At 38.7% G+C, this 17251-nt stretch overlaps 2 protein-coding genes across 21 annotated transcripts in view; one reads left to right on the top strand and one right to left on the bottom strand.

Moving 5' to 3' along the window:
- ADAM23 (ADAM metallopeptidase domain 23) overlaps positions 1-17251 on the top strand; it is a 120766-nt gene that overhangs the window by 84419 nt on the left and 19096 nt on the right. For all 9 annotated transcript variants that reach the window (XM_065069421.1, XM_065069420.1, XM_065069423.1 and 6 more), the window contains exons 20-30: positions 85-133; positions 1887-1986; positions 4971-5042; positions 5796-5882; positions 6313-6393; positions 9011-9061; positions 9534-9597; positions 11213-11318; positions 12738-12857; positions 13533-13701; positions 16881-16992. In XM_065069421.1, the coding sequence (XP_064925493.1) occupies positions 85-133; positions 1887-1986; positions 4971-5042; positions 5796-5882; positions 6313-6393; positions 9011-9061; positions 9534-9597; positions 11213-11318; positions 12738-12857; positions 13533-13701; positions 16881-16992 (1011 nt within the window). The remainder of the gene's footprint in view (positions 1-84; positions 134-1886; positions 1987-4970; positions 5043-5795; positions 5883-6312; positions 6394-9010; positions 9062-9533; positions 9598-11212; positions 11319-12737; positions 12858-13532; positions 13702-16880; positions 16993-17251) is intronic.
- The window catches only part of DYTN (dystrotelin), an 80837-nt gene continuing 65286 nt past the window's right edge, over positions 1701-17251 (bottom strand). For 11 of the 12 annotated variants that reach the window (XR_010473807.1, XR_010473814.1, XR_010473804.1 and 8 more), the window contains one exon: positions 1701-10749. The gene's annotated coding sequence lies outside the window, so the exon portion shown is untranslated. The remainder of the gene's footprint in view (positions 10750-17251) is intronic. The other variant, XR_010473806.1, reaches the window with a different exon arrangement.

The following is a 17251-nucleotide window of genomic DNA, read 5'->3' as shown; positions in this document are numbered from 1 at the left end:
TTTAATCATTAGTACTTTATATTTATTGTAAGCGTATTTATAACTGCTTTCCTTTTCTGTTGTATTTTGGTCTTGTCTGAGAAGAGTGTGACTGCACTGAATCCTGGGGTGGTTGCATCATGGAGGAAACAGGGTATGTTGTAACTATCAGTTATCGAGGGCTCTGCAATGAGTTCGTAGTTTACATTATCACATAGATATTTATGCTTTGGGTTTTGTCCATGTGTTTTAGTATTAAGAAATGGAAATCTAGAAGCAGTTGGAACAACCCAAACATACAGATGAATTATTTCAATTTGCTGTTCACATTTTAGGAAATCATTCATAAATCTTCTATTTTGAAGTGCAATGCAGTATATTCACTGATGCTTTGCTAGACTTAAAACGATTGAAAAGAATGTATATTGTTCATTAAACAAATCCAGTTATACATTTACATGCAGTTGAAAAAGTGTTATAATAGTTTTGAGATGTGATATTTCTATTTTCCTCCTAAATTTTAATCATTTTCCCCTAGTTCCTTCAAAATTCTAATTTTGAGTGAACACATCTCTCTGGTTCTGTGCCAATGAACAAAAGTAGAAAGCTGAAGCTTTCAGAAAGTGCACGGAATCCTTAATAAATGATCAGTGAAGTGTGAGGGGGAAGCACAGCTGTATGGGAGGAAACCAGGTTTCTTTGCCCTCTACCCTCATGCACTGCCAAAGATTCTTTCTCTATACTGTAAGCAATTGATGAGAAGAGCACAGCTTCTGAAACACAGGGCGTTGAGTCTTATAAATCATGTACTGTCAGAATTCTTGCTCACTGTAGAAGCTTGATTGCAAAAATCATAGAGAAAATGAGTTATAAATAAGACAGAAGGAGCTTAGTTTCTTCATATTGTATTTGGAAATTAGTTCTTCAGTAGAGTTACTGTGTAGCTTTCCTGTAGACTTGTAACTGTCAACCACCATATGAATGCAACAGAAAATTATTTACTAAGTTTGCTTCTGGAATCCAAAGGCATTTATCAGAACAGATACTGGCTTCCTCCCCATGGTGAACTCATCCAAGTGTCAGTCTTGGATGGGAATATCAGCAGAAGAGGTTGTGGAACAAACCCCCATCTTTACTAATGTGAATAGTTCCCATTCCCAGATCTCAAAACATGGCTGATAACATCAGACAACTTTCTGTGTGAGAAATGGCTTATAAAGTATGCTTCCATCAGGCTGGGAAAAAGATGGAGATGAGGAAATAGCAGAGAAGTCTGTAGCATCATGAACAACGTAACAAATGATCACTGATTCTTCCCGCGGAAAAACTAGGGAGGTCTGAAATGAGACTAGCAAATAGGTGACAGAAAAAAATGGGATGAAATTGTTCTTCTACCAGTCTGTAATTAAGCTGTGAAACCTCTTGCTATAGCATCTTATAGATGCTAATAGATTTGGGGCAAATTCGTGGGAGAAAATACAATGAAGATTATTTAATAAGACAAAATAACTCTTCCTGAGAACATAATTGAGCCGAAAATTGATGGAAGCTGGAAAAATGTTCTGCAAGTAGTAGTACAGTGCTCTGTTCTCTACTATCTATTATTGAGAGGATTCATAGCAGTTATTATGATAATGTGATTGCACATTATTAACAAGATTAGAAGACTACAGTTTCATATACTGTATATGCATATAGTTGAAATATAAAAAAGCAAAATGTTTAAAAGCTTTTTCTTTTATTCTGATTTTATTTTTTGAGAATAAGACTGAGCTGACATACTGTTGCACACAGTGGTTGTAAGAAATTGGGATTTACAGTATTAAAAAATGGTGTGACCCTTCTGCCCCTTCCAGTAACTGTTGGTGTTTCAGGGCATTTGCTGAGCTAATTCTTTGCCATTTTAGGGTATACCATTCCAGAAAATTCTCCAAATGCAGCATTGCAGAATACAAAGAATTTTTACTTCGTGGGGGAGGTGCCTGTCTTTTCAACAGGCCAACAAAGGTAATAAATATGTTGGTAGTCAGAACCTCTGCTAAACATTGTAATGTAACTATTTCACTAACATCCACCTATTCTGAAATTTATTCAGATGTTTTTGTATTTTCTTGAGGTTGTTTGTTATTAGCTGACTATTTATTCTCATAGAATCTTAAAAGGAATGCAACTTGTTTTCCACACTAGGAATTAGAAATCAATAGCTTACTTTGTACAGACAGTAGCAGCTTATGGTTGTTCTCAAAGTTAACTTAATTCCATCTCATTTCAGAAGTACATCTAGCAAACTCCGTAATTTATAACTGTTCACTTGTACCACCCGTTGTTTTTTGCCTAAAAAGTTCTCAAGGTCATAATTTTTTCTAAGGCAATATTAGCACGACATCCTTCTAAAGCTGAGTAGTATAAAAATATTCCATGTGGCTTTTTTTTGCAAAGTAAGATCAATCCGAAGTATTAATATTCTATTCAATAATGGTGTCAAACTTGCTGTCCTTGTAGAATTTAATACCACATGAGACTATTAGGCTGTTCTGTTTACAGTTCTGTATCTTTTGGTAGGGCCACCACATTGCACAATTAACTAAAAAGAAATTTGCTTGTTAGAGAGTTTTTTGTTCTTTTCCCAGGGTAGCAATCTTTGCTTATAGAATAAGAACGTAAGAATTCTTACAGTAAAAAGTAGAAAGAAAAATACAGCTTCATTGTTTGATGATGGTTGTTTAGCAAGGTAGTGTTAATAAATTTAATCAAATTGACTGTATACAGAATAAAAAACTGGTTTAGTTCTGTGAAAATGCTCCCAGGAGAATGACTGAATTAACTTTGTATGTTATGTGTGTCAGTGTTTCACAGCTTTTAAGTTAAAGTAGTTTGGGAAAAAAAAAGTCATAAAATGTTTTGAATCCTGTTATTTGGATGTTGGAAGGTAAGGTAGAAAATAGCGTATCTAATCTTTAGGTAAATAAAACATGGTTGTGTTAAGCAGTCACCATGATTGTACTTTTAATTATCACCTTTTGGTTATGGTCTGGCATGTATTATGGACATTCGATGGTTCCTGATTAATGCTGTAGGAAATTTTTATGTGTTCTTCTCCCTTTTTGATTTCCTACAAGCTGCAGGTCAGATAACCAGGTCTGTTTGATGAAAAACTGAATTTCATGTTCAGAATGAGAGATTTACTGAAGTGCAGTAGTAACAGTGACTTACAGAGAAAAAAGAAATGTCAGTTTTCTGAGTCATATCGGCATTGCTAATGAAGAAGGGTACATAATAGTATTAATTGCTTCAGCGTAGTTTTGCTTCTGGCACCCAAAATTGTAGACACTATTGATTAGATATGTGGTTTATGCAAGATAAGTAAAATATTTTCTTTCTTTTTGATTAGGCATTATGATTCCTCCCCTTCCAAGTACTGCAGAATAATTCCAACCAAGTTTATAAATAATTATGAGCCAGCACTGGGCCCTTGTGGCCAGGAAGGCCAATGGTACCTGGGGTGGATTAGAAGGGAGGTGGTCAATAGGTCAGAGAGGTTCTCCTGCCCCTCTGCTCTGCCCTGGGGAGACCACACCTGGAATATTGTGTCCAGTTGTGGCCCCTCAGTTCCAGCAGGACAGGGAACTGCTGGAGAGAGTCCAGCGCAGGGCAACAAAGATGCTGAAGGGAGTGGAGCATCTCCCGTGTGAGGAAAGGCTGAGGGAGCTGGGGCTCTGGAGTTGGACAAGAGGAGACTGAGGGGTGACCTCATTAATGTTTATAAATATGTAAAGGGCGAGTGTCATGAGGATGGAGCCAGGCTCTTCTCGGTGACAACCAATGGTAGGACAAGGGGTAATGAGTTCAAACTGGAACATGAGAGATTCCACTTAAATTTGAAAAGGAACTTCTCAGTGAGGCTGACAGAACACTGGCCCAGGCTGCCCAGGGGGGTTGTGGAGTCTCCTTCTGTGCAGACATTCCAACCCACCTGGACACCTTCCTGTGTAACCTCATCTGGGTGTTCCTGCTCCATGGGGGGATTGCACTGGATGAGCTTTTGAGGTCCCTTCCAACCCCTGACATTCTGGGATTCTGTAATTATGTTTCATATCTTGATCCTCAACAGCTGTAGTGCCACTTAGGCCATGCAGGAAGAACATGTTTACTCACAACTTTGACTCTCATCCAGCTGTAGATTTACCTGTCCTCATGTTAACTTGTTAACTTTTAACTTCTTTCAACCACATTCTCTTGATGAATATGTTTCTGTTGCCAATATCCCAGTTAAATTGGAGATTCCCGGTAGACTTATAGGATTTAAAAGCAGAATTATTATATTGAAAACAGACAAGGTTTTTGAGAAGTTATTTCTGTGACAAAACTGAAAAAGATCTTAAATCCCCTTAATCAAAATTATGATATGTGAAAAGAGTATAGAATCTATATCATCCTGAACTGTAGAATTTATCTGTATTGTATATATCTACTCCTAGGAGTAACTATTTAGCACTATCTATATGTGGTTGTGTTCTAACTTACTAATAATGCACATAGAACTTCCTTTTGGCAGAGTTTCTTAATATTTGTTATTTTCTTGCACAACCATGTTCCACTGGAATAGGCAGTGGCTAATTGCATGAGCAAGGATGGGTACCTGAGCAGATGCCAGAGATCATACAGCAGACTGGTTTCTTGGAGGAATTGTTAGAGAAATGGGAGTCCAGAGAATTGGAACGAAGTTCAAATGTTACTGCCTTGAGTATTATTTCATTGTCTATTTGTTGTAATTTTCCAAATCAGTATTCTCCTAAAGAGTTCTAGCAATCAAGTGATTTAGCTGTACATCTTTTATGTCTGAACAATTCTGACTGACAGCACTTGAAAAACACAGTAGCAAGTCATATGTACTCTCTGTAGTATTGCAGAAATGGGCTGTGTGGCACAGAAAAGTCATTTGATATCGGTTTTATTCTGACTTGGGGCGGTGGGGACATTTTTGCTTTCAGCTTTTTGAAACTACAGAGTGTGGGAATGGATACGTAGAAGCAGGAGAAGAATGTGACTGCGGTTTCCGAATGGCAAGTAGACTTCTGTTATTGCACAAGTCTTTCTTACAAAATATATTAAGATAAGTTATGTAATTGGTAAGAGAGGAAGAAAGGTTATGGAAATGAGTTTGTTTTGCCTATTGTTAGGGAACATTTTCTCAAGTGAGAATGAGTGCAAAGACAATGTGTGTCCTCAGAACAGTCTTCCTCTTGTACTAACATGTAGCCGCTTCCCAGAAATCTGTGAGTCGCCCTGTAGAAGTGCTTAGACCTTTACTTTTCCTGGTTAGCGTGGTTGGAGTGATAGTGCCCTTATCTGTGCTTTGGAGACAGGTGCCTGTGTTCACACAGAATAAGTAAAATGTTGTTTTCTTCTCTGTTGTAGAAATATTCCGATAATGTTTTTGCAAAAATCTGCCCTGTAGATTCGATTCCTAGTTCTAGTATTTAAATAGAATTGCACCCATAATTATTTTTCTTAATTTTTTTTCTACATTGAATGCAATTTGACTAAGCACGTGCATTTGGCACAGGCTATTTCCACACCTCTGAAGAGGCTTCAGAAGGTGTGAGAATCTCCTTGTTGCTAGAGCTTACATGTCACTGCTTTCCCTTTACTTCAGTATTTGAGCATTGCAAATAATTCTTCCAGCTGATAATTTCAAGCCATCAGTGCTGAACTGATCTTTTTTCTGCTGGTACATAAGACTTTGTTGGAAAGATTGTGAAGAAAAAGCTTATTTAAAATGGAAGACTGAAAATGTGGCTTACTGTTTTCCTCAGGAATGCTATGCAGACTGCTGTAAGAAGTGCTCTCTTTCTAACGGAGCGCACTGCAGCGATGGCCCCTGCTGTAATACATCGTGTCTGGTGAGTGGTGCTGCAGTATCCAGAGGTCTTCTCAGTTGGCCATGGAAGTCGTGTGCAGCCTCTTATAGTTCAAAGCATGTTTTATGTAGAATGAAGAGAAACAGCTTATGTAGAGTAAGATGGTTATTCCAGACAATAATGTGGTTACTGACCCATACATAAATACGTTGTATTTGATATGTATTCATGTAAAAATGCCTTTTATTTGCATTTATATATTAGCCTTTTAAAGATTAAGAAACTTTGAAATAACTATTGAGATTGTGGTGTTCTGTTGTTAGCCAAGCAAAAAAAAAAAAAACCCAAACAAATATGCATGAGTATAGTGTTTACAGTGTGTTTGTGTTAAAATGAGGAGTAATTCCGAACATGAGCCTTTAATATTCCTTTTACATAATCTTAGTCCTGAACTATATTCTTCATTTCCTAGTTTTTCCCGCGAGGCTATGACTGTCGCTATGCGGTGAATGAATGTGATATTGCAGAGTTCTGCACTGGGGATTCTGGCCAGGTATGTTTGCAGCAGCTTTCTCTGCTTACACTCTTCTTTGTTTGCACTCATTTTATATCAAATTAAGAGGAAAATCCAGATTAATAAACTGGATTCTCATATACCCACAAATAACTAACAGGGTTATTTTTTAATCCTAAGAAAATTTTTTAAACATAAGAATAAATTGTCATGAGCTCAAAAAAAATAATCTAGGTGGACTCAGAATATTACTTCTGTAGTTTTATTTATTTTTTAAAACCTGGGGGGCTTTGTGTGTCTGTATAGTATTTGTGTCAGACATCCTCCTTTACTCTTTACCTGGCCTATAGTGTAAGTATGGAGAATATACTGCAAATGTGAATGGATTCAAAGGATCTTATTATTTAAAGTAGTTTAAAATATAAACATAGAAAATGACAACTAATTGAGTATAGAACCATAGAATTATTTAGGTTGGAAAAGACCCTTAAGATTGAGTCCAACTGTGAACCCAACATTGCCAAGTCCACCACTAACCCAAGTTAGTAAGCGCCACATCTGCACATCTTTTAAACCCCTCCAGGGATGGTGACTCCAGCACTTCCCTGGGCAGCCTGTTCCAATGTCTGACAACCGTTTCACAGAATCACAGAATCACAGAATCGACTGAGTTGGAAGAGACCTCAGAGATCATCGAGTCCAACCCTTGGTCCAACTCTAGTCCGTTTACTAGATCATGGCACTAAGTGCCATGTCCAATCTCAGTTTAAAAACCTCTAGGGACAGCGAGTCCAGCACCTCCCTGGGCAGCCATTCCAATGCCTGATCACTCTCTCTGTAAAGAATTTCTTTCTAATATCCAGCCTAAATTTCCCCTGGTAGAGTTTAAGCCCATGCCCCCTTGTCCTATTGCTAACTGCCTGGGAGAAGAGACCAATCCCCACCTGGCTATAACTTCCCTTCAGGTAGTTATAGAGAGTGATGAGGTCACCTCTAAGCCTCCTCTTCTCCAGACTAAACAACCCCAGCTCCCTCAGCCTCTCCTCATAGGTCTTATGTTCAAGTCCCTTCACCAGTCGTGTTGCTCTTCTCTGGACCCGCTCCAGCACTTCAATCTCTTTCCTGAACTGAGGGGCCCAGAACTGAACACAATACTCCAGGTGTGGCCTCACCAATGCAGAGTACAGGGGAAGGATCACTTCCCTTGTCCTGCTGACCACGCTGTTTTTGATACAGGACAGGATACCGTTGGCCTTCTTGGCCACCTGGGCACACTGTTGGCTCATGTTGAGCTTCCTGTCAATTAGCACCCCCAGGTCCCTTTCTGTCTGACTGCTCTCCAGCCACTCTGCGCCCAGCCTGGAGCGCTGCAGGGGGTTGTTGTGACCCTGAAGAATTTTTTTCCTGATATCCAATCTAAACCTCCCCTGGTGTAACTTGAGGCCATTTCCTCTCACCCTGTCACTTGGGAGATGAGACCAACCCCGTCCATGTTCCAGCCTCCTTTCAGGTAGTTGTAGACAGTGATAAGGTCTCCCCTCAGCTCCTGTTCTCCAGGCTGAACAGCCCCAGCTCCCTCAGCTGCTCCTTATCAGACTTACATGAGGTATTACATTTTTTAAGAGTGTGCACACGTATGATTTCAGCAGCTGTGGGTATCATGCATTTTTCTTGAAGACATTTGGCTAATACTCAAAAGTTTAAGAATAAACAGCAACCAAAGGGTTGCTTTAACTTGAGTCTGAAATAGTCAACATTCTGTACATCTTCCATTTTCACAGCAACTTTGGTGCTTTAGGTGATATATGCTCCCTTTTAATGTTGAGTATTTAATGTCAAGGTTATATAAGAACTTCATAACCCTGCTGCAGTCATCTGCTGCATCAAGTTCTTAGCTTTGAAGAAATAAGGTTCAGGATAGATCACCTCTCTGTAATTATTGATGCCAATAAATGAACAGCAACTTCTTCTGTTATAATCTGGGACACGCACATTTACACATAAGTAGCTATTGCTGCGATTTTATTGTAAATCTTTTATTAAATAGATGGAGCATTCACAGCAGGAGGGAGAAGGGCGAGAAAGGCTGCCCTATAACTGTTGGCTAATAGGGTACGTTGCAGCAGCAACATTCCAAATCTTCACAGGTCCCTCTGTGATGAGGAACAGCGTTGAGATAGCCTGCTCCTAGCTTGAATAATCTGAGGCTTTTGGACCTAATGACTTTTCATACCAAAAAAGCTTCTAATGCTGAGAGAACATGACAATATCATAACCCCCCCCCAGCTCTGTAAGCAGTACTGGTAGGCTACAACTGGGTGCTGGCTTAGGCTCTTAGTGGAACTGAAATGCGCGCAGTGGTCCTGTTGCAAACACGGCCCCAGTATTAGCTACCAAATATCCTGTTACTGAACTCATTTGCTTTGCTTTTTATTTTGCTTGACTTCCTTAATTTCTACTTGGAATATGCAAAAAGTCAGGATGAAACCCCATATTTCATGGCTCATTGGTATTTGTAGCTATAAAGATTCCTGCACTAATTGTGTTAGCTACCCCCTTTGTATGTTGTGTGATTGTCTTTTAAAACCAGGAAAATTCCATACATCATCTTTTGTTGTATTATTACATTATTTAAAAAATTCTTAATTTTTTTCAGTGTCCACCAAATCTTCATAAACAAGATGGATATGCCTGTGATTCTAATCAGGTATGCAGCGTTTTAAAATCCCCACACATCAGCAAACAGAAATCAACCAAATACAAGCTGTCATTTTTGTTTTAATCCTATCTTCTATATTTCTTCGTAAATCTTGTCTTTTGGATGTGAATGTTGCTTGTGCTTTATGCACTCTATGAATAGTAAAAAATTCTAGTTTGAGTAAAAAGGTGCTTTGTATCTTTACGTTTTACATGTAGATCTTGTATTTCACTACATGTTAAGATGTTCATTAGAACAATGTAAATGAGAAGTATAAAGCAGCTGCTGAAATGTCAGTACCTATTAGACACCAACTGACTTGGACAGAATCTGGGCCTAAATGTGTACTCCATCTACCCAAATTAATGAAAACTTATACATCCCGATATGTGTGTGAAGAATCAAAATGAGACATTGGTTGTGGGAGAAAGAAATGAAATAATGTTCAGTTCTCATTGCTAACGTGTTGTCTTTTGTTTAGGGTCGTTGCTATAACGGTGAATGCAAGACAAGAGATAATCAGTGCAAATATATCTGGGGATCTAGTAGGTTGGCTTTTAACTACCTCAAATGTATTTTATTTCTAGTTCATTCCTGCCTTTGTTTTGTATTTTTAGTGGGTTTATTTTTTGTTCTTGCCGCTGTAAGTTTTCTGCTCGGTAGCACAGGCTGCAGTGAGAAACTCAGAACTCAGGCTCGATTTGCAAGTGAAACTTCAAGTTGTATGCAGGTTTGGGAGTGATGACTGTTCTGATGTGATGTGGTTGCAGACATAGGCAGGGCAGCAAATGTTGGACTCTGCTGCAGTTAGGTGAGAAAGCATACAAAATATTAGCAACTTTGAGTTTCTGTTACCAAGGGGGAAAAAATGGGTTTGAAGATTTTTTTGGTATAGTTCAAAAGAGATGTTTTGGGGTTTTTTAATCCATTATCCCAGCAGTAGTTCATGGTAAAGCTGCACCACCTTGACTCTGCTATACCATCCTATAGTCAGTAAAACTAGCACATTAGTGTGAATTTAAATATACATAATATGAACTTAACCACAGAGTTGTTGAGTAAAATAGAATTGCATTTGCAATAGATTTTGCTTGCAGCTGGGAGGAGAGAAATGCTCTGTGTCGTTACCTTGGGACAGCTGAGCAGAGCAGCACTTTCAGGATGTCCTGGACTCTGGCACTCTTGTGCATTTTGTCTGATCACAGTGGCCACTGCTGACATGGCCTCTTTGAGGCAGAATCATTCCATTTGAGGGAAGAGAGGAAGGGAGGGATATAGTTTTACCACTTATTGTCTGTTTTACACAATACAAAAGATACTATCTAAGTGTAAAATAGAACAGAGACAACATTTTCTTTGTCTTCTGCCTTGTTAAACTTTATGTTGCCATCTCACATTAACTGATAATATTAAAGGCAAAAGATGTTTTTGTTAACCGATTTATTTGTATCTTGCACGCTTATATTTAAAAGTAGTTGGTCTGCCTTCTCTACAAGTGATTTTACTGAAACTACTCTGTCTTATTTACCTTTAATCTTCCTCTGTGTATTTGTCGTGCTTTTCTTTTTTTCCTTTTTCAATTGCTTTTTAGAAAAAACAAATGAGCTTGTTGGTTTTAAAGCTTTCAGTTCAGATTTCTACTCCAAAAAGCAGTAGAAATTACACTGACTGTTCAATCTTGTTTTCTCTGTGAACTCCTAAAAAATAAAATAAACATTGAGTTGATCTTAGAACATATGCTATAGGTCATATATAAAATCTTTGATCTCCTGAAATACAGATCAGGAATAATTACAGTGAAAACAACTTGATAAATTCTATGTGCAACTGTTACAAAGTGAACAAAATTAGACCACAGATCAATTCAAATGCAGAAGACACTGCAGATACTGTGGAGATGGCTTTTTTTTTTGAAGTTCAGAGCAAATTTTGAAGATTGAGCACTATTTTAGAAAAGCCATCAGTAGGTATTGCAGTTCAGTCTGCCGGGTTCCCACTGTGGTCACTGGGAAAATACCATCTGTGTACATACACATGTGGTTAGATTTATGTTGTGTATTCAAAAAATACAGAGAACTGCTACAATAAATTACGCAGGTTTTCAAAGCTCTGGTGTTGCCAGTGAAAAGTACATTTCCTTTTTCCTTTCTTCATCAACAGAGTCTTCAGGATCTGACAAATTTTGTTATGAAAAGCTTAACACAGAAGGCACAAAAAAAGGAAACTGTGGAAAGGATGGAGACCGATGGATTCAGTGTAGCAAACAGTAAGTTCAGCTTGGTAGAGAATATTTCGATTTTAAATAGATGAACTTTCTACTTTTTCATGAATGTTTCAGCGGTTTATTTTGCATTATTTTGAATGTTCTTTCCCTCATGAGATTTTCATTGTGAAAAGGTTCCATAGCTAATTCTGACAAATCCATGGGTGACTCAGCAATACACTTCTAAAGATTTCTAGATTTTCGGAAAAATGTGCTGGGAACTTAAGTCTTTCAGAGAATCTGGGGGACAAGGCAGCAAAAAGTCACAAGTTAATAATACACAAACGCCTCAGGCTTGGTAGGGATAAATCAGCCTGCAAATACACACGCTATTTTCGCTCACTCTGGGACTGATACCAAATTATGCTATTTCAAGGTTGTTCCAACCCTTTGTTTTGACCAGAGAGGACCATTAGAGATTTGGATACTATAGAGAAAACGGCTGATTCATTTGCATGTGATCATTACTAGATGGATGTTTCATTAAATTGACTTTTCAAGTTAATGATCATGAGCGGATAGACTTAAATTTCTCCTGTTTTCCTTACTGTTTTGTAGTTTTTAAGTATGCATGTAAAAATTGCAGTCTCAGAATGGTGTTTTCCTTCTTTGATTATTTGATGCTTGTCAAGTGGCAATTTTTTGTTGTTTTTGAATTACATGATTCACTTTTCAGAGAGGATCATAAGGAAATGAGTTGTCTAATGGCTTTTTTTATATTAGGATGAGAATAGTGTTGTTCTGATACGTGTATTAAAAACCTCACTTGTATAGAAGCTTTTCTTGGTCAGTAGCGAGATGCAGAAAAATGGTCTAGCTGAAGGGCCATTTAATTTTTTTCCAGTTTTAACAAATACAATTTCCAGCATTCATTCAGCTGCTTCTGTGGCTTAGGACAATTAGAGCAGGAGATGGAAGTTTGAAGCTGATGTTCTTTCATTGAAGATTGCATATATAAAATAACATCAAATGAAGCAGACTCTACCAAAATTCAGGCACATACACTGCATGCTAAAAATTGTTATTATGGCTCTCTTGGCATGCAAGGGAAATAAAATTCCATTAAAAATTCAAATTTTACATTAATGTATGGTGTCCAAGCTGCTAGAGAGAGGGAAATGTCATTTAGCCAGATACGACAAAGCTTTGTACAATTTAGCGCCTCTTAATTTTACTGTACTGTATTTAGAGCACAGGTAACTTTTTTTGTTCATGTGAACATTAACATTACTTGTTTCTGCCTTTTGTCATTTATATTAAATAATATTTTATTTCCAGCCTTGTACTCTGGAAGTCTATCATGCAGCTTATGGTAACATATTACTTAATGGTAATCATCAGCATCATTGCCAGTCTTTCTTTTTTTGTAAGTTTACTTCGTATTATTCCAGTAACTTTTTGCTTTATGTTTTCATCTTACAGCGATGTTTTCTGTGGCTTTTTGCTCTGTACTAATCTTACTAAAGTTCCACGTGTTGGTCAAGTTCAAGGTGAAATTATCCCCAGTTCCTTTTATCATCAAGGCCGAATAGTGGACTGCAGGTAAAAGATAATGCAGTGTTCCAGTGTGGTTTTGCTCTGTCAAACCTGATTAACTGTAAAGTATTATATCCTCAGAGAAATAGCTGTAGGGAAGTGAAGGCTGAGAGGGAGTCAACTGAGGAGTTGTGGCAGGGTGAGATGTTAAGCTACATTTCAGTTAAAGGGCAAGTAAATGGGTTTTAGTCTACTGAACAGTCCTAGATTTGTATCTTAAAGACATTGGCAACATTGCTGTCACACTAAGAATACTCTCTTACATAGTTAGATCCTGAGTGAACAATGATTCTTAATTCTTCTCTTATTCCACAAGTATTTTTATTTAAACGTCACCACATGGGAAGTTAGTTTTTTAACAGTTTTTCTAGAAATATTATTTCACAGCGTTTGAAAAGGAAAAAAAAAATCACAGCCCATCAAAGACTGTGAAAAAACCTCTAAAGCCTAAGGTGCCTGTTTTGAGTATTTAAGTCATTATCTAGACTTCTTTTTAGTCTGACAACTGGAGCACCTTGTCAATGCTGTGGACAGACAGAAAAACTATAATTCTGTTCAATCTGTCTGTATGCTGGAATGAGAGAAAGGTATGGGGCTTTTAGTATCTGCATTAACATGTTGAATATTTTCAAAAGATTCCACTCATAATACTAATAGTATCTTAAAACTTATTTCTCCTAGTGGTGCTCATGTTCTTTTAGATGATGATACAGATTTAGGTTATGTGGAGGATGGTGCTCCCTGTGGCCCTCACATGATGTGTCTGGACAAGAAGTGCCTGCCAATTCAGTCCTTGAACATCACCAGCTGTCCCGTTGGTTCCACTGGCAAAGTCTGTTCTGGTCATGGGGTGAGTCAGCAGCTGAGCTGCTCCAGCTCTCTCTGCTCTGATTTAATGTGCGAGTTCTCTACCTGAAGCGTTCCTAAGACCCGCTGATCTGGAAACTCAAATGTTAGATACAGGAGAAGACTGCCAGTCTGTGAAGCACAGATATCAGTTTACAAAGCAAAGTCATCAAATGAATTCTGCAATTATATCCAAAGTGTTGTTTTAATTACTAGCAAGAAAGAGCTTTGACATCAGTTACTGTAGAGACTTCTGCAATGTACCACCCATATTTCAAGCTACCTGCCATCTTCGATTAAACTTTTTCCTACATGCTAACACATTTGCAAAATTGGTCCCGCGTTAATGGATTTATACCTCATGACTTATATAACTGAAGTTCGAAACTGTTGGACTTCAACAGAGATGATATAATCTTCCTGAACAGATGCAAAGTGTATCATTTTACATTCAGGCACATTATATTCTGTTTTTCTACCCATCTGTCTAAGATGTTAGGCATGTTTGGATGAACAGATTCACTGTTCCATGTCTTAACTGTAATACTGATAAAACCTTTCCACTGTGGGAATCTGTGGACAGACACTTGTCTGAGGAGCTGGGCTTCAGACAAGAAGTTTCTATTTTTCCTTCTTGGTATGAGTAACTGAAGACAAATTTGAGTGCTTCAAATAAGAGGGTTAGGTTCAAAATCACAAAGAAAATATTTAAAATTGGAAAGTAAAGGATCTAGGAGATTTAGAAAACATCTTGGTAATTCTGGAGAGTGGCATGAGTGGTAAGAGAACTATGTTACCTTCTTTGTTTTGCTTTGGATTATTCCAGTTCACCATTTTAAAATAATATTTCAGTTGTCAAACCTGTCATTTATCTTCAGCTTCCTAGATGAGATTCTTCAGTGAATACTTGAAGAAGCAGAGTGAGACAGAGGTTAAATTTAAAAAATCACATGCACTTCTAACTTGTAAACATGAGTGTTTAGGTTATTTTTTGGGTTTTTTGACATTATTAGCAGATGCGTAATGACTGATTTGACTTCTAGTCCCATAATCAAAACATCATTCTTTGTTTTCTATTTCTCATGTCATATTTTTTCCTTAGTAGCCTCTTCTAGCAACATATTCCATGTCTCTTTTCATATGGAGAGTTTATAGTTATTGATCCAGTCTTCAAAAAGGGCAAGAAGGAGGACCCGGGTGACTATAGACCGGTCAGCCTCACCTCTGTCCCTGGGAAACTGATGGGACGACTTACCCTTGATGCCATCTCAACACATATCAGAGATAAGAGGGTCATTAGGGGCAGTCAACATGGCTTCACCAGGGGAAGTCGTGCTTGACCAACCTCATTGACTTTTATGAGGACATAACAAGATGGATGGATGGTGGCAGAGTGGTGGACATGGTCTACCTTGACTTGAGTAAGGCATTTGACACAGTCAAATTCCTCACAGCTAAACTGAGGGAGTGCGGTCTGGATGACCGGGTAGTGAGGTGGACTGGGAACTGGCTGAAAGGAAGAAGCCAGAGAGTTGTGGTCAATGGGGCAGAGTCCAGTTGAGGCCTGTATCTAGTGCAGTGCCTCAGGGGTCAGTACTGGGGCCTGTATTATTCAATATATTCATCAATGATTTGGATGAGGAAATAGAGTGACAGTCAGCAAGTTTGCTGATGACACCAAGCTGGGAGGAGTGGCTGACACGCCAGAGGCTGTGCTGCCATCCAGAGACCTGGACAGGCTGGAGAGTTGGGCAGGGAAAAATTGAATGAAATATAACAAGGGCAAGTGTAGAGTCTGTCATCTGGGCAGGAACAACCCCAGGTTCCAGTATAAGTTGGGGAATGACCTATTAGAGAGCAATGTAGGGGAAAGGGACCTGGGGGTCCTGGGGACAGCAGGATGACCATGAGCCAGCACTGGGCCCTTGTGGCCAGGAAGGCCAATGGTACCTGGGGTGGATGAGAAGGGGGTGGTCAGTAGGTCAGAGAGGTTCTCCTGCCCCTCTACTCTGCCCTGGTGAGACCACATCTGGAATATTGTGTCCAGTTGTGGCCCCTCAGTTCCAGCAGGACAGGGAACTGCTGGAGAGAGTCCAGCGCAGGGCAACAAAGGTGCTGAAGGGAGTGGAGCATCTCCCGTGTGAGGAAAGGCTGAGGGAGCTGGGGCTCTGGAGCTTGGAGAAGAGGAGACTGGGGGGTGACTTCTTTAATGTTTACAAATATATGAAGGGTGAGTGTCAGGAGGATGGAGCCAGGCTCTTCTCGGTGACAACTAATGGTAGGACAAGGGGCAATGGGTTCAAACTGGAACACAGGAGGTTCCACTTAAATCTGAGAAGAAACTTCCTTCATGGTGAGGCTGGCAGAGCCTGGCCCAGGCTGCCCAGGGAGGTTGTGGAGTCTCCTTCTGTGCAGACATTCCAACCCGCCTGGACACCTTCCTGTGTAACCTCATCTGGGTGTTCCTGCTCCATGGGGGGATTGCACTGGATGAGCTTTCCAGGTCCCTTCCAATCCCTGACATTCTGTGATTCTGTGACTCTATTGATTTGATATTTTAGGTTTTGTCAGTTAGAGATTTCCCTGTATCTGATAAAAGTAGTGCAAGTTTTAGTGAGTCCTAAGTCCTTTTTTAGAGGCCATTCAACTAAATGTAGACTTAGGAAAAACTATTTCCTCTCTTTCTACAAGATAAGCAAGCACTTAGAAAAAAATGCTGACAAAACCAATGAAAATCTCACTATTTTTTCTACATGGGAACAAGCTGTAAATGGGAGGTTTTAAAGCATAACTATGTCTTGAGCCTTTCAAAGGCAAATACTTGTATTTCCTCTGCACACCCAGGCTCAACGTCTAGACAGTTGGTTAGTGAAGATGTAACTGGTCTAGATAGGGGTTTTTTTTGATGAGAATTTCTGTTATTTTTTAAATCCTGTACAGGTAAGTAGTGCAAATGATGACAGAACCATTGGGAACACTTGTGTGTTTCCTACCATCTGACTGTATTTAAAGGGTTAAAGCAAACTTCCAGGTTATGGGTATATTACACTTATCCTAAACACTCAGTGCTATTGTTACAATGTATAAATGGGTAAGTTTTAAATGAAATACCTAATTATACATTAAATAAACTTAATAAACTGTAATTAAAAAACAACTGCTGTAATTTATTTTCTTTTCCAGGTTTGTAGTAATGAAGCTACTTGCATTTGTAATTTCTCCTGGGCTGGGACGGACTGCAGCATTGACGATCCCATCAGGGACACTGGTGGCAAGAAGGAAGAAGGACCCAAGGGTTTGTGTGATTTCAGTTTTGATATTTCTTTCAAGTATTTATGACATTTTTCTGTTTATACATGGTAGTAGAATTAGCATGTAGAGATACTATTGTGCAGTCCTGTTTTAGACCCAGAAGTAGGTCTTTCTGCTTTGAGAATTGATGAAACTTTTCTAACCTAAATTTGGAGAAGAGTTTAGTAGGTAATGGTATGTGCTTTCTGTTTTTCTTTCCTTCATCCTTTATTCCCTATTTTTTACAATCATTTTATTTGCGA

The sequence above is a fragment of the Columba livia genome, chromosome 7 (assembly GCF_036013475.1).
Source record: "Columba livia isolate bColLiv1 breed racing homer chromosome 7, bColLiv1.pat.W.v2, whole genome shotgun sequence".
NCBI lineage: Eukaryota > Metazoa > Chordata > Aves > Columbiformes > Columbidae > Columba > Columba livia.
Note: the sequence above shows the minus strand (reverse complement) of the source record. Positions and strands in the feature narration are given on the sequence as shown.